General features: G+C 38.6%; 1 protein-coding gene across 8 annotated transcripts in view; it reads left to right on the top strand.

The window, feature by feature from the left end:
• Positions 1–18,003, top strand: part of USP32 (ubiquitin specific peptidase 32) — a 244,540-nt gene that overhangs the window by 142,725 nt on the left and 83,812 nt on the right. For 5 of the 8 annotated variants that reach the window (XM_055257787.2, XM_063628463.1, XM_055257784.2 and 2 more), the window contains exons 6-9: positions 5,995–6,126; positions 7,914–8,021; positions 11,681–11,796; positions 12,302–12,364. The exons of 2 other annotated variants lie outside the window; for them this stretch is intronic. In XM_055257787.2, the coding sequence (XP_055113762.1) occupies positions 5,995–6,126; positions 7,914–8,021; positions 11,681–11,796; positions 12,302–12,364 (419 nt within the window). The remainder of the gene's footprint in view (positions 1–5,994; positions 6,127–7,913; positions 8,022–11,680; positions 11,797–12,301; positions 12,365–18,003) is intronic. One more of the 8 variants, XM_063628464.1, reaches the window with a different exon arrangement.

Here is an 18,003-nt window from a genome sequence, read left to right as displayed (position 1 = left end):
GATGCAAGGCTTACAGCCATTTTAAGTAGATCTCAGAAGGTCATTGCTCCTGAGAGGAGGTTGTTTTTCAAAAATGTTAAAGAAATGTGTTACTGTATGAAAATATTTGGATATTGTGCCTGGCCTTTTTGATGAGGATTGACTTCTGGCATTAAAGAGTTGTTGTCTGCAGCTGGAGCCTTTGGTGAGGTGAGACCTGATTAGGATGGCCCAAAGTGCAGACCGAGAACTACTTAGAATGTTGGGAATATGGTATACTGCTGTTGTGACCCAGAAAAAATTATACCTATAGGTGGGTGATAAATTCATTCTTATTTAGCCAATAGACTATAAGTTTTCATAGTGACTTATGCATTGCAAATAGAGAGTAACTACTGAAATTACTGCTTCAAACTTCTGCAAGTGAAAATAAGGTTAAACTCCCTCTTCCTAGCAATTTAGCTGCCAATTCATGTAAAATGTTTGGTAATAATAATAATATATATGTATAATCTACTTTATATATAATCATTACCATATATATATATATATATAAAATCTAGTTTGCTTTTGACAAATGTTTGATTGAGGACTGTGCAGTCTATGTCCAGAAAATGAACAGATCACATACACTTAAAAGTCAGCACTAAAGGATGGTTTTCATTGGTGACCATGACCAATCTGATCATTTTTTTCTTGTAAATATGTTTTACTTGTCTTTCCACATTTCTGCTTCAGCAAAGAAATTGTGTTTTTTGAGGAGATTGATAAACATAGTTTTCAAAGTAAAAAAAAAAAGAATCACAGTTAATATGACTTTTCTGTGTTTCAATTTACTGTATTAGGTAAACACCAATTAATCAGAAGTACTTATTGAACACCTATTATATCCTCAATACTGAGAAGTATAGAAATAAGAACAGTTTCTATCGTCAAGACTGCTATCTTCCTCCTTTCGTTTCAGGGTTAGATTTTTTGTATGCTGATCTACTACTTGGAAGAGTTTAGGACTTGAAAAAGCTAGTGTTTCTCTGGAGGAACGAAAGAGGTTTCTTTTTCTTTTTTTTTTTTTTTAGCATCATAAATAGACAGACATCTTATTTAGGAATCTCAATTTATATATCAGATTCCTTTGTTGTTCTCCCTATTGCTAAAATTTTAAAATACTCTCTCCTTTTAAATAAATTCAGTTATCTGGATATTTGAAGTAGATACTTCAGCATTAAAAAACGAAAACAACATTCTTTAGTATGAGTTTTATATATTTTATTTTATTACAAAAAAGTTGAAACAGGGTCTCACTATGTTGCCCAAGCTGGTCCTAAACCCCTAGACTTAAGCAGTCCTCTTACCTCGACCTCCCAAAGTTCTGGGATTATAGGTGTGAGCCACCACACCCAGCCATTATATATTTTAAAAATTAGATCCCATTCCAAAGTAATTGGACCTTTGCAAACATTGACCCATCAGGTGATTACAATCTAGTGAATTAGTTACTTAGTTTAAAAAGCAAAACTATATGACACAGTGTATATTCCTCTGTGAAAATTTTATCTTTATTGCTCCATACTTTTTTTTTTTTTTTAAATAGAGACAAGGTCTCTACTAAAAATACAAAAAATTAGCCGGGCATGGTGGCAGGTGCCTGTAATCCCAGCTACTCAGGAGGCTGAGGCAGGAGAATCGCTAGAACCTAGGAGGCAGATGTTACAATGAGCTAAGATCACACCACTGCACTCCAGTCTGGGCAACAGAGTGAGATTCCATCTTGGAAAAAAAAAATATCAAATGCTTTGAAGGCCTGGAAATTTAGGGAACTTTGTTCTTATCTTTCCAGGTAACTTAAAAGTTACCTTGCTAAACTGACCTAACAAGAAAGAAAATAAATAAATGAAAGTTAGTAGATGCCAAGGTCATGTCTGGTACTAATTGTTATCTTTTATCACAGTTAGCATTATCCTGAAGAGGGGTGTGGGGGTATGTGTGTGTATGTATATATAAAACAGCTCAACAAATAATTCTTTTTTTTGTTTTGTTTTTGAGATGGAGTCTTGCTCTGTTGTCCAGGCAGGAGTGCAGTGGTGCAATCTCGGCACACTGCCACCTCTGCCTCCCAGGTTCAAGCGATTCTCCTGCCTCAGCCTCCTAAGTAGCTGGGATTACAGGCACATGCCACCACGCCTCGCTAATTTTTGTATTTTTAGTAGAGATGGGGTTTCACCATGTTGCCCAGGCTGGTCTTGTACTCCTGACCTCAGGTGATCCGCCTGCCCTGGCCTCCCAAAGTGCTAGGATTACAGGTGTGAGCCACCGTGCCCGGCCAATACTTCTCATTTATTCATTAAACTTATTTATCGAGTGCTCAAAATGTGCCTGATATTATTCTGGTGTTAGACTGTAACACGGAACAAAACATACCAGAAACTCTGCCCTCAAGCTTATGTTCTAGTTAGGGGAGATGCTCAATAAACAAAACAAATGAATAAATTTTATATTAGAGTTGATAAGTGTTATGGAGTAAAGTAGAGCAGGGAAGAGGGATAGAGGAATATCTTTGAAGGTGGTGTGGTTTGGATGGTCTGAGAATGTGACATTTGAGGAAAGATCTGAAGGAGTTGTGGGAGTAAGCCATGCAGGTATCATGGGGAAGTATTTTGAGGCAGAGAAGTAACATTGTTAGCCTTATTCTGTTTACATAGATACTTAACTGGTCTTCCTGCTGTCTGAAGAATGCCCTTTAATAGTCCTTTTGGTGTGGTTCTGCTATTTCCACTGTTTGTCAAAAAAAAAAAATCTGTACTTTGAATTTATTTTTGAAGAATATTTTCACGATACAGAATTGGAGGTTGACAATTTTGTTTTCTTTTTCAGTACTTCTTCCCTGTTGTTTTCTGGCTTTTCTTTCTGGAGATAAATTATTATCTTGGTTCTTTTGTTTGTAATGTGTTTTCCCCCCATCTTGCTCCTTTTAATATTTTTTTCTTTATCACCAGTTTGATTATGACTTGCCTTGTTAGGGTTTTGAGTTTTCTAACACAAGGTTCATTGAACTTCTGGATCTGTGGGAATATAGTTTTCATGAATTTTAGAAAGTTTTCAGCCATTATTTTTTCAGATATTTTTCTGCCTATCCCTTTCTGGGATCCCAATTGTATGTATGTTTGATATTATCTTATAGGTAACTAAGATTCTAATATGTTTTTAGCCTTTTTCCTCTTTATGCTATCATTTAGATAGTTTCTATTGCTTGTCCTTCAAATTCACTAATCTTTCCTGTCTAGTTTATAATCTGCTGTTAAGTCCTCTAGGGAATTTTTTTAAATTTCAAATATTGTATTCTTCATCTTTAGTAGTTCCAGTTGATACTTTTTTATAGTTGCCATTTCTTTCCTTTGTATATGCATGTTTTTCTTTAATTCCTGAGATATTTACAATAGATATTTTAAAGCTTTGCCTGTTAATTACATCATCTGTTATTTCTAGGTCTTTTTCTATTGACTAATTTTTTGTTTTTGTTTTTGTTTTTGTTTGAGACTGAGTCTCGCCCTGTTGCCCCAGGCTGGAGTGCAGTGGCGCGATCTCGGCTCACTGCAGCCTCCGCCTCCTGGGTTCAAGTGATTGTCCTGCCTCAGCTTCCAGAGTAGCTGGGACTACAGGTACCTGCCACCACGCCCAGCTAATTTTTGTATTTTTAGTAGAGACGGGGGTTTCACCATATTGGCCAGGCTGGTCTCGAACTCCTGACCTCAAGTGATCCACCCACCTCGGCCTCCCAAAGTGCTGAGATTACAGGCATGAGCCACCACATCCAGCCCTCTATTGACTAATTTTTAATCCTGATTTTGGGTCATATTTTTCTACTACTTTCATGTTTTCTTTGGATGATAGACATTGTGGATGTTATGTAGCTGAGCATCTGGATTGTTGTCTCTCTTTAAAAAAGGAACTTGTGTTTTATTTTGATAGGCAGTTAAGTTACTTGTGGATCAGCACCATATTTTCCAGGATTGTTTGTAAGCTTTGTTGGGACAAGTTTAGAGTAGCCTTTAGAGTTAGTTTTTCTCTGTTTATTAAGTAGAGACCCTCTGGAGTTCACAAATGCTCCCAATGTCCAACAGTGTGTTTCCACTTCAGCTGGTCACAACTCAGACATCTCCCAGCCCTGTATAAGCTCTAGGACTTTTTTAGCTTACAGTTTCCTAGCATTTGGGCTGGGTGCGGTGACTCATGCATGTAAGTAATCCCCACACTTTGGGAGGCCGAGGCAGACAGATGACTTGAGGCCAGGAGTTTGAGACCAGCATGGGTTTTATGGCGAAACTCCATCTCTACTAAAAATACGAAAATTAGCCAGGCATGCTGGTGCATGTCTGTTATCCCAACTACTTGGGAAGCTGAAACACGAGAATCTCTTGAACCCAGGCGGGTGGCAGAGGTTTCAGTGAGCCAAGATCACGCCACTGCACTCCAGCCTGGGCGACAGAGCGAGATTCTGTCTCAAACAACAACAGAACAAAACAAATTTCCCAGCATTTGTACCTAGCCCAGCCTCATTGTATTTCACTTCATGTATACACAGCTTACTATTCTGCCAAAACTCAGTAAAACACATGTGCAGATTTCTGGAGCCTTTTCTTGGCATAACTCTTTCCTCTCCAGTACTCTGGTTTGCAAATTTCAGCTACCTTACCTCCAACCTATCTTCTTAACTCAGTGAAATCTCTCTGCTTACAGTACTCATCCCTTGTTTAGGTCTGGAAAGTGACTGGGGAAAAAATCCAGGGCAATGAAAGGGCTCACCTTATTTGTTTCCTCTCTCTCAAGGATCACAGTTCTATGCTGCTTATTCTCTAATTTATAGAAATAGTTTTATATATTTTATACAGTTTTCTAGTCATTTGTGGTAGGAGGTGAAGTCTGGTGCTAGTTACTCCATTATAGACAGAATTTGAAATTTCTAGATTTATATTTTAACAGGATCACTTTGGTTCCTGTGTTTAGTTTAGAATAAATGTCCTATGTATACTTTCTAAATTTTACTTTAGTTCCTTGGAGGAAAAACAAACACAGATAAAATGGTTTAGAGCCTATTTACGATTTTTGATGTATATTCTGAGGAATGAGGAGAGAAAGGTGTTCGTGCTTTCATGGCTTTGCTATTGCTATCACATAGGGACTCCTACTCCATCTCCTTTGTCACCACTGACTTTTTTCATTTATTCAACAAGTATTTAATATGTAAGTCATTAATTGTATTGACAGGATGAATCAGACATAGATCCTGCCATTATGATGTTTACAGTCTAGCCAGGAGAGAAGCTGTACATAGAAACTTTAAATCCAAGATAGAGATTGAAAATAAACAAAAATGGCTGAGCACGGTGGCTCACACCTATAATCCCAACACTTTGGGAAGCAGAGGTGAGAGGACTGCTTGAGACCAGGAGTTTGGGACCAGCCTGACCAACATAGCAAGACCCCACTTCTACAAAAAGCTTTTTAAAAATTAGCTGGATGTGGTGGCGTGCCCATGTAGTCCTAGCTACTTGGGAGGCTGAGGTGGGAAGATGGCTTGAGCCCAGGAATTTGAAGCTTCAGGGAACTATGATCGTGTCACTGCACTCCAGCTTGGGAGTGACAGAGCAAAACCCTCTCTCTTAAAAAAAAAAAAAAAAAAAAAAAGAAAGAAAAAAAATCAGTACAGGTAAAAGTGGTGTGGGAAACCCAAAAGAAATAGCTTAATTTTTTATTTTAAATGTTGGATTTAACAGCCTACTTAAATGGGGAATTGTAGATTTCTTTTTTCTGTTTTAAAGCCTCATTTTGTTCATTTTGGTTTAATTTTCCTACCATTTTGGATATAATAAATTTCAGTTTTGTTTTTGGTCGTGATTATTTTTTAGCAATTGAATTGTGAAACTGAAATATATCTGTGGAAGATATATTATCAGGATGAACTGAACTCCTGAGAAGAGAATTCTGAGGTTTTATAATCTTTTTTGATTTGACCCTTAGTGGAGGAATCAGACATCATTGATCTTGAGAAACGCTATTGGTTATTGAAGGCTCAATCCCGGACTGGACGATTTGATTTAGAGACATTTGGCCCATTGGTTTCACCACCTATTCGTCCATCTCTAAGTGAAGGTAGGAATCATTCAATTTTCTACATATGTGCACTGGTAAACATACCTGAGCCCATCTCGTACTTGTAACCAATACATTTTAACTCTAAGAAACCATCTTCTCATATGTTTGCAGGTTTAATGGAGTGGGGAAAAATGAATGGGAATTAATATTATAGTCTTGAGCTTGATATTCTACCTGTTATAACCTTGCATAAATCAGTTTAGCTCTCTGCACCCGAGCATGCTCGTGTATAAAATGTGTTTGACCAAGGCAGTGGTTGTGATACTGTGTTCCAGTAAGGTGCATTAGCAGCTAGTGCCTGGAGTCATATGGTGGCCACTGAATGGGCAGAGCTCCATGTTTCCACACATGACCTCATCTCTTCCTCCAGTAGGGTGCCTCTACTTTTTTTCTTTTACATAAGAAGATTCCATTGCTGTATGCTCCCCTCCAAAAAAAGATAAACTATTGGACTAGACCATCTCTGAGGTGCTCTCTAGCTCTAAACTTAGAGCTGCTACTTTTTTTTTTTTTGAGGCAGAGTTTCGCTCTTGTTGCCCAGGCTGGAGTGCAATGGCGCCATCTCGGCTCACTGCAACCTCTGTCTCCTGGGTTCAAGCGATTCTCCCATCTCAGCCTCCCAAGTAGCTGGGATTACAGGAATGTGCCACCATGCCTGGCTAATTTTGTGTTTTTAGTAGAGACAGGGTTTCTCCATATTGGTCAGGCTGGTCTTGAACCCCCGATCTCAGGTGATCTGCCCACCTCAGCCTCCCAAAGTGCCGGGATTACAGGCGTGAGCCACTGCGCCCAGCCTGCTGTTACTTTTTTAAAAATAGAGAGTACAAAAAATAATTGTGAGCACATCATAAAAATCATATTTTGAATATGAATACTTGAGTTCTGCTTCCAGCTCTCACCTTTTAAAACTTATATTTGGCGAATCATGTAATCTTCTCTGAGCTTTAGTTTTCTAATCCCTAAACTGAGGGCACTGCGTTAGATTCTTGGAATATACTATCTGTATTCTTCAAATTTCTCGAGTACTTCGGAAGTACTTGTCAGGGGAGCCAGGGCAGATAGGGCTCTGGGTTTCTACTTACTTCAACAACAGTGCATTGTGTTTTTACCTTTTTAGAATTGGGATTGATGTATCATTTCATTTGGAAACAAAATTATTTCGTTTCTTTTTTTTTACAAAATGTTTAAAAACCACAGGATTAGATTATAAATTCCCTTTGTGAAATTTAAAATATTCATGTATAAAAGATTAAACAGTACAAAGAGACACTGTAGTAGAGAATTTCTTTCTCTTATGTTGCATAGTGTATCTTCTTTTGCCTCATGAAAGAGCTTTATGGGAGCTTATTAATGATACCATAGTGTATCTTTGAGTATTCATTTAATAAACAGTTCAATTTTTCTTTCTTTTTTCCCTTTTTCTTCTTAGTCTTTCTAAGTAAGGATAATTGTTGTAATTTCTGACCTTTTTTGGTTTTTAATTTTTATTTATTGACTTCAAAAATATATAGGCATTTTAGCCATTAAAAATGATGTAAGATAAATATAGATGGACATAACCAAACACTAAAGAATTGTAATGTATTTTCTGCCATGATCACAAGTTTCAGTTATAATTATGCCAAGAGGAAAGAGATACTTCCTGAAACATTAAGAACTACTAATAAACTTAAAAAAAAATTCAGTCAGTTTATGGGAAAAAGTCATTCCTCCTTTTGTAAACATGTCATTATTAACATTAGGAAGCTTGGCTGTGATTTATGGCGTCTCTTCCTATTTTACAGGTTTGTTTAATGCTTTTGATGAAAATCGTGACAATCACATAGATTTTAAGGAGATATCCTGTGGGTTATCAGCCTGTTGCAGGGGACCCCTGGCTGAAAGACAAAAATGTGAGTGTGTTAAACATTGTCAAAAAATTGCTAACTATGTAGAGAGAAAATCAGTTTTCATCAATGTAAAATTATCTATGGATTAAGGCTTGAATTTTTATAACTGTCAGATTAGCAAATATTAATCTCATTGGGTTTTACTGAGGTCACTCTAAGGAATCAATCACCTCTTTTTTTTTTTTTTTTTTTTTTTTTTTTTGAGACGGAGTCTCGCTCTGTCGCCCAGGCTGGAGTGCAGTGGCACAATCTCGGCTCACTGCAAGCTCCGCCTCACGCCATTCTCCTGCCTCAGCCTCTCCGAGTAGCTGGGACTACAGGTGCCCGCCACCACTCCTGGCTAATTTTTTTGTATTTTTAGTAGAGACGGGGTTTCACCGTGGTCTCGATCTCCTGACCTCGTGATTCGCCCGCCTCGGCCTCCCAAAGTGCTGGGATTACAAGCGTGAGCCACCGCGCCCGGCCTTCACCTCTTCTTTTTTACTATGGAATAGTTTGGGATCTTTGCTATTAACAATGGGGTTGATTTTCCTGAAGAATTTGTAATTCATGATAAATGAATCAGATCAGCTATGATGTAACTGAAAATTTTAAACATTTAGGAAATATTTTTCTGGTAGAATTTTGTGTCTTACATAAGTTGAGGCATAACTCATTTTCCATCCACTGGCACAGATTAATATTTCATTGGCAAAAGAAAATTTATGGTCAAAACTAATTTTATTGAATACTAAAATGATCTTTTTTAACCTAACTAAAATATTGTAGCATAATTTGTAAGCATAAATATATTCCATTATTAAATCTTAACCATATTTGTAAAAATTCAGGCATTTACATTTAATTGGAACCTAACTCAAATATATTTACTGGGGTCATTATCTCCACATCTTTCTAAAATAAATCTTCCCAAATGTTGCGTATTTTGGGTGTGGTGTTCAATATTTTTATGGTATTTAGTACTGTTGTACTGTGATGCGCTCAATTGATTTAATAGCCATAATTCTATTATGGAAGTATATGAAATAATCTTTCAACTAAAAATTCAAATCTCTTTTTTTATTCCCTGTTGTTATACCACTATTTCAAACTGGCTTGGTTGTTTCCATTACAATTTACTGTTAGATGAGGAAGCCAAAATCTTTTTTTTTTTTGAGACAGGGTCTTGTTCTGTTGCCCAAGTTAGAGTCCAGTGCAGTGGTGTGATTGTAGCTCACTGTAACCTTGAACTTCTGGGCTCAGTGGATCCTCCCATCCTAGCCTCCTAGGTAGCTGGGACTACAGGCATGTACTACCATGCCTGGCTAATTTTTTTTTTTTTTTTAATAGATAGTGTCTTGTTATGTTGCTCAGGCTAGTCTCGAACCTCTGGCCTTAAATGATCCGCCCACCTCAGCCTCCCGAAGTGTTGGGGTTATAGACATGAGCCTCCATGCCCAGCTCTGCATTTCCATTGAAGTTAATTATTGTCTTAAAAAAAATTTTGTTTTAATTTCTTTTTTTGCTGATGAACTAATGGAAGTTAAACTAGAATGATTCATTTGGAGTTAAATAGCAAAGCACTGGTGTTCTAATTCTTAGCATGCTGTGTTTGAATTTCATTAAAGAGTTAAAATTGTTGGCCGGGCATGGTTGCTTAAGCCTGTAATCCCAGCACTTTGGGAGGCCGAGGCAGGTGGATCCCCTGAGGTCAGGAGTTCAAGACCAGCCTGGCCAACATGGCGAAACCCAGTCTCTACTAAAAATACAAAAGTTAACTGGGTGCAGTGGCAGGCATCTGTAATCCCAGCTACTTGGGAGGCTGAGGCAGGAGAATTGCTTGAACCTGGGAGGTGGAGGTTGCAGTGAGCCAAGATTGCACCATTGCACTCCAGCCTGGGAGACAGCAAGACTGTGTCTCAAAAAAAAAAAAAAAAAAAAAGTCCTGGCGCAGTGGCTCACACCTGTAATCCCAGCACTTTGGGAGGCCGAGGCAGGTGGATCACAAGGTCAGCAGTTCAAGATCAGCCTGGCCAATATGGTGAAACCCTGTCTCTACTAGAAATACAAAAGTTAGCCGGGCGTGGTGGTGGATGCCTATAGTCCCAGCTACTCGGGAGGCTGAGGCAGGAGAATTGCTTGAACCCAGGAGGCGGAGGTTGCAGTAAGCTGAGAACTGCACTCCAGCCTGGGTGACAGAGAGAGACGCCATCTCAAAAAAAAGAAAAAAAAAGAGTTAAAATTGTTTTTGACAAAAAAAGATTGAATGTACATTAGTGATAATGGAAAGGTAACATGGAAGTGGACTGTCTTTATATCAGCTTATGATTCTTGATATAAATAGGATTCTTTTTTTTTTTTTTTTTGAGACGAAGTCTCGTACTGTTTCTTGGGCTGGAGTGCAGGGGCACGATCTTGGCTCACTGCAACCTCCGCCTCCCGGATTCAAGTAATTCTGCCTCAGCCTCCCGAGTAGCTGAGATTACAGGCGTCTGCAACGACGCACAGCTAATTTTTTGTATTTTTAGTAGAGACAGGATTTCACCATGTTGGCCAGGCTGGTCCTCGAGCTCCTGACCTCGTGATTCGCCTGCCTCGGCCTCCCAAAGTACTGGGATTGCAGGCGTGAGCCACGATGCCCAGCCGTAAATAGGATATTTTAAGCCAACAAACAACTCTGCTGGCCTGGCACCGTGGATCATGCCTGTAATCTTAGCACTTTGGGAGGCCGAGGCCGGTGGATCACTTGAGGTTAGGAGTTTGAGACCAGCCTGGCCAACATGGTGAAATCTCATCTCTACTAAAAATATAAAAGTTGGCCAGGCACAGTGGCTCACGCCTGTAATCCCAGCACTTTGGGAGGCTGAGATGGGCTGATCACAAGGTCAGGAGATCGAGACCATCTTGGCTAACACAGTGAAACTCCGTCTCTACTAAAAATACAAAAAATTAGCCAGGCACAGTGGCACTTGCCTATAGTCCCAGCTTCTCAGAGGCTGAGGCGGGAGAATTGCTTGAACCCGGGAGGCAGAGGATGCAGTGACCTGAGATCATTCCACTGCACTCCAGCCTGGGCAACAAAGTGAGACTCCATCTCAAAAAAAAAAAAAAAAAAATTACCTGGGTGTTGTGGTGTGCTCCTGTAATCCCAGCTACTCGGGAGGCTGAGGCAGGAGAATTACTTGAACTCGGGAGGCAGAGGTTGCAGTGAACCGAGATCATGCCACTGCACTCTAGCCTGGGCGACAGAGCAAGACTCCATCGCCAACAAACAAACAAAAAGAACAAGAAACAACTCTGCAATGATCAATTTTGAATATTAGAAATTAACCTAGGGGCTTGCATTACTTCCTAAAAACTTGTAAGGTATTGTAATATTTATTGTATAGTAACTTCGCCTTTTCTTGACAGTTTGTAAGGCATTTAGCTTTAGATTTGGCTGAAGGGTAGGATCTTATATCTGAATAATGATTTAGAGATACAGATTCATGATATGCAGGAAGTCCTACAACTTCTGAGGACTATAATTGACATAATATAGTTTATTACAGATGAGAACTGTTCCAGAATACATATACTTGCTTAAAAAAACTAAGTAATTATACAAGAGCAACTTCTAGTAAAATATATTATACCTCAGAATACAAAAATAATTTTCCTCCGTAAGAGTTTCTTTTCATTAGTTTGCTTCAAGGTATTTGATGTTGACCGTGATGGAGTTCTCTCCAGGGTTGAACTGAGAGACATGGTGGTTGCACTTTTAGAAGTCTGGAAGGACAACCGCACTGATGATATTCCTGTAAGTTATGATTGTGTATGTCTTGTTGCATATAAACTTCCAATGGGAAATTGGAAGGAATCATTTTCTTTAAAAGCATAAAATAATTTGTTACTGCTTTTAGTTACTATATTATGCTACTCAAAATATTTATAGCTGAAGATGCAAAATTGGGAAGAGAGTTTGGCTTAGAAAATCTTAAACTGAACTACATAAAATAAGAATGAAGCCATAGGAAAGTTATCTTAATTTTTAATCATATATGAGAATCTATCTGTGGTAATTATAAAAATCCTTGAGCAAGGCCAGGCGCAGTAGTTCTCACCTGGAATCTCTGCACTTTGGGAGGCCAGGGCTGGAGGATCACTTTAGCCCAGGAGTTTGAGATAATCCTGGGCAACGTAAGGAGACCCCATCTCTACAAGAAAAACAAAACAAATCTTGCTCAATATACTTCAGCCATTGGATAACAAAATTAAAAGTATATCCACTGTTTTCTAATTACTCCTTTGGGTTGTTTTTAAAGGAATTACATATGGATCTCTCTGACATTGTAGAAGGCGTATTGAATGCACATGACACCACAAAGGTGAGTCTAGATAGAACTAATTTATCTTTTTCTAAAAATATCATGCACTCCATTTGGGATATATCACTTATATACATACTTGAATCTCTTTAGCATCCTCCCTACCAAGTACTTATCTGGACCTGCGGGTAAAACACCTCCAAGTTATCTCCAAAGAGAGCCATTCCATCTTTTTTTTTTTTGAGACGGAGTCTTGCTCTGTCACCCAGGCTGGAGTGCAGTGGCGCAATCTCGGCTCACTGCAAGCTCCACCTCCCAGGTTCACGCCATTCTCCTGCCTCAGCCTCTCCGAGTAGCTGGGACTACAGGCGCCTGCCACCACGCCCGGCTAATTTTTTGTATTTTTAGTAGAGACGGGGTTTCACCGTGGTCTCGATCTCCTGACCTCGTGATCCGCCCGCCTCGGCCTCCCAAAGTGCTGGGATTACAAGCGTGAGCCACCGTGCCCAGCCAAGCCATTCCATCTTTAAGCAACTCTGAAACTGTATGTGAAAACATTTATTATAAGCTAAGCATTTTATAAGAATTATGTAGACACAGCCCTTGACAACTATAGCCTATCATCTGTATTTCTTCCATTTGACTAAGTTGTGGTAAGGCTAATCTTATATTGAGCAAAAGAAGTCAAACAAAAAAGAATATATACTGTATGATTCCATTTATATGAAGCTGAAGAACACAGAAGCAAAACTAACAAATAGTAATAGAAGTTGGAATAGTGATTTCAGGGGTGTGCAGATTAATTAGGAACAACCATAAAGATATCTGAGATGATGGAAATTTTTTTTCCTCTTAATCTGATAGTACATATATTCTCTCTCTCTCTTTTTTTTTTTTTTTTTTTTTTTGACAGAGTCTTGCTCTGTCACCCAGACTGGAGTGCATTGGCAGGATCTCAGCTCACTGCCACCTCTGCCTCCCGGCTTCAAGTGATTTTCTTGCCTCAGCCTCCAAAGTAGCTGGGACTGCAGGTGTGTGCCACCATGCCGGCTAATTTTTTTTTGCATTTTTATAGTAGAGATGGGGTTTCGTTATGTTGGCCAGGCTGGTCTCAAACCCCTGGCCTCCAGTGATCTGCCTGCCTTGGCCTCCCAAAGTGCTGGGATTACAGGCGTGAGCCACTGCGCCTGGCCAGTACATCTATTCTTTTAAGAAATTTCTTCTTTTGTTTTTTTTGTTTGTTTGTTTTTTTGGAGACAGGATCTTGCTCTGTTGCCCAGGCTAGAGTGCAGTGGTGGGATCTTGGCTCACTGCAGCCTCGACCTCTTGGGTTCAAGCAATCCTCCTGCCTCAGCTTTGCGAGTAGCTGAGACTATAGGTGTGCACCACCATGCCCAGCTAATTTTTTTTTTTTTTTTTTTTGTAGAGACCAGGTCTCGCCATGTTTCCCGGGCTGGTTGCAAACTCCTGGGCTCAAGCAGTCCTGCCTCAGCCTCCCAAAGTGCTGGGATTACAGGCATGAGCCACTGTGCTGGCCTAAAAAATTTTTTTAAATGGTTGTGGTAAGGACCTCACCTGTATCCTTTAGTGGTAGCCAGAATAAGCATGTAATAGCAAAAATAAACGTGTACTTTATAAATTAAAAAAAACCTTGACTTATTTAGTTTGGTAACATTTATTAGTAATGTTATCATAATAGATTTACTCCTATAGCTTGCATTACTATGACGTCTATGTGTCCCTGTGAAATTGAAAATAAATTACCTGTATGAGACACATTTGCATAAATTTGAGTCTTTCTACTGAAGCATTGACATGTACCAAGTAGCAGATTGGTAGGATCTACACCACAATGGTGTTAATAAATAGAGGTTTAGAATAAATAAAGAACATCAGTTTTTTTTCTTTCTTCAATCACAATTTCAGAAGAAATTGTTAATGGCCCTATTAACTGATTCTCAATAGAAACAAATAATAGAAATGAGTTTCAGGCTAGAGCTTTGACAATTCAGTCCCCTTCTTTCTCCTCTCTGCCAGAAACTAAGGTATCGACTTCTATTTGGTGTGTATGAGAACAAAAACCAGGAGAAGTTTCTGTTAGAAAATGCCTTGTGTAGAGATAAAATTTTGAACACCTTTTTTCTAAGTGTTTCATAAGTATGTAGGTATTTTTGCTGTCACCTTTTATGTAAGATGGAGTTTCTACTTCTGGCTCTTCTGTGAACATTAAACAAGATCATTTAGCTGCTTCATTTCCATGTAACCATGATAATGAAATAGTAATAGTTTAGGATAGAACTTGGATTTTTTAACCAAGCCTATTAACCGTATTCGCTGGTGACTAGATTGTACCAACATTACTCATTCTTTTTCTGACTACCAACTCTTCTCTGTTTTATCTAATTCATCTATTGACTATTTAATGATACTCTGTAGTGGCTCAAGAGTTCTAGATGTTACCCTTGGATAGTTTGTAGTATACAGGTAAAGATAGACAAGTGTGATCAGGGCTATGTTAGAAGTTGAGGCTGGGCACGGTGGTTCTCATCTATAATCCCAGCACTTTGGAAGGCTGAGGTGGGAGAATCACTTGATCCCAGTAGCTCTCGACTAGCCTGGGTAACATAACGAGACCCTATCTCTAAAAAAAAGAAAAAACGTAGCCAGGCATAGTAGCACATATCTATAGTTCCAGCTACAAGGGAGGCTGAGGCAAGAGAATCATTTGAGCCTGGGAGGTCAAGGCTGCAGTGAGCCATGATTACACCACTGCACTACAGCCTGAGCAACAGAATGAGAACTTGTCTGAAAAAAAAAAAAAGGTTAGCACCAAGTATTATGGTGGGAGGATAGAAAGGGAACCATGTAAATTGAACTTTGAAAGTCCAGAAGATTTCTGCTGGGATGTGGCACTTTAATAATTAGTTAATTATGGTTAACAGAAGTAAAAAGTTGAAAGGTGATTCCTAAAAGAGGTAACAACTAGGGGTAGAATAGAAGACATTATTACTGTATAGGACTGTACAGTAAAACGTCCTGTATAGTCCTAGAACTGCAAATATTCTGATGTGGCTGGAATAACAGATTCATATATTGAAGGCTGTAGACCTGGATTGGAGCCGTATCTTGAAGGGCCTTGGGTACAAAACTTAGGAATTGAACTTTATACCAAACTATGGAGAAACCTCCAAAGATTCAAGTAGAACAGAGCAAGTGATCAGCTGACACTATTTTGAAAATCAGGGCCATATTTAAATGGAGGACATTTACAAATAAGTCATATAGGTTGGGCATGGTGGCTCGCGCCTGTAATCCCAGCACTTTGGGAGGCCACAGTGGGTGGATCACCTGAGATCAGGAGTTCGAGACCAGCCTGGCCAACATCGCGAAACCTTGTCTCTACTAAAAATACAAAAATTAGCCAGACATGGTGTTGGGCACCTGTAATTCCAGCTACTCAGGAGGCTGAGGCAGGAGCTTTGCTTGAACCTGGGAGGCGGAGGTTGCAGTGAGCCAAGATCGCACCATTGCACTCCAGCCTGAGTAACAAGAGTGAAACTCTGTCTTAAAAAAATAAATAAATAAATAAATAAGTAAATAAATAAATAAATAAATAAATAAAACAAAATAAGCCATATAGTCAGTGAATTTGCTTTAGGAAAAGTTCATATGATACCTTGCTTAGCAGTAGTCCTAACTGCAGTCAGTAAAACATCCATTAAATTGGGAGAAAATAAAATCCATTTACAGTTCTAGTTTTTAAGCGTAATGCGCTATATGTTTTTACAATGTGTTAATTATTACTCAGGTGTCAGTATAGCAAATGGGCTTTTGACCATCATTGTATGCATGATGATTCTGTATGGTGGTATCTATTATTTCTTTTCATGACGTTTCTTTCCTTTTGGACAGTATTAACATATCTTTGAGGTCAGTGTACCCTTACTCTGAAAATTGTTCCTTGAATATTTGTGGTTATATGAAAGAATCAGATTATCATCTTAAAAATACTTTTTACCATCTTAAGCATTTTATATTTCGTTCTGTTAGATATAGGAGGTTCTTATGCCATGTATTAATAATTTATTACACATATCAAATTACATTTGTCCTTATTTTTGTTTTTGTGTTTTTGTTTTTATTTTTGTTTTTTTGAGACAGAGTCTTGCTCTGTCGCCCAGGATGGAGTACAGTGGGGTGATCTCAGCTCACTGGAACCTCTACGTCCTGGGTTCAAGTGATGTTCCTGCCTCAGCCTTCCAGGTAGCTGGGATTACAGGCTTGCACCACCACACCTGGCTAATTTTTGTATTTTTAGTAGAGTCGGGTTTTGCCATGTTACCCAGGCTGGTCTCAAACTCCTGACCTCAAGTGATCCACCCGCCTTGGCCTCCCAAAGTGCTAGGATTACAGGTGTGAGCCACCGCGCCTGGCCTACATTTGTACTTTTTAAACAGCCTTTGTTTTATTTTTATTAGTAGCATTTTAGATTTTCAAACGATAAAATTAATAGAAGTTATTACATTTTCATATTTCAGTATGATTTCCCTATCTGTTCTAAATGCTGAGTCCTATAAAATTAAAATGAGTTTACACTAGCTGTTAATTTTGTCATCAGTGCAGAATCATTGACAATTATTACTTCAAAGATAAAAAGTAGCATTTTGAAATATAGCTTATGTTCAACATAGCTTCTCCCTCTATTGGCATTCTTCATTTTTCTGTCCTGAAATTTTAGTTGTGACTGTTCAGTGTAAAACTCCTTAATGAGTTGAAATTTATCAGATCATATTCTCACCCTTAGAGTTCATTAAGTTATGTGTCATGTTTCTCTTTTGCCTCCTCATGACTGAGATACATGATGTGGCAGAGCTTGCAGTTCTTATGGGTTTTTTTTTGTTTTAAGAATTAAAATTTTAGTTATTCTCAATGGATGTTAGAGGGGAAGATATACTATTCTGACTACTATCAAGTGTAGGAGAAATTTATATGTATTGTGTATGTTCTATATTTAAAAATTGAATACTGTATAAGCCATTATGCAATAATTTTTTTCTGAATTTTCCTAAATCTGTATATAATTTTCTATCTAGCATATGAAAGATGCTTAGTAAATAAATGTTTACTTCATAAACTTAGTAAAATGTTTACTAAGCATCTTTCATATGCTAGATAGAAAATTATATATAGATTAACTTAGTCTTTTTATCCTCTGCATAGTATTCCATTATGATTATGCTATGATTTATTCCTGTATCTTTTTTTTTTTTTTAAAGTCTTGCTCTTGTCACCCAGGCTGGAGTGTAATAGCACGATTTTGGCCCACTGCAACCTCTGCCTCCTGGGTTCAAATGATTCTCGTGCCTCAGCCTCCTGAGTAGCTGGGATTACAGGCGCCCGCCACCACACCCAGCTAATTTTTTTGTATTTTTAGTAGAGACTAGGTTTCACCATGTTGGCCAGGCTGGTCTCGAACTCCTGACCTCAGGTGATCCACCTGCCTCAGCCTCCCAAAGTGCTGGGATTACAGGCGTGAGCCACCGCACCCGGCCTATTCCTGTATCTTTTAAAACCATATTGCTATAGCCAAAAAGTCATTTTCAAAGGCAAGAGGAATACTAATGACGGATGGTTATCGAAGTAATTGACGGTTCTGATAGCATTGTAATATGAACAACAGGTCTCTTAAGTCAAAGATC

The sequence above is a fragment of the Symphalangus syndactylus genome, chromosome 20, assembly GCF_028878055.3.
Source record: "Symphalangus syndactylus isolate Jambi chromosome 20, NHGRI_mSymSyn1-v2.1_pri, whole genome shotgun sequence".
In the NCBI taxonomy this organism is placed as follows: domain Eukaryota; kingdom Metazoa; phylum Chordata; class Mammalia; order Primates; family Hylobatidae; genus Symphalangus; species Symphalangus syndactylus.
Note: the sequence above shows the minus strand (reverse complement) of the source record. Positions and strands in the feature narration are given on the sequence as shown.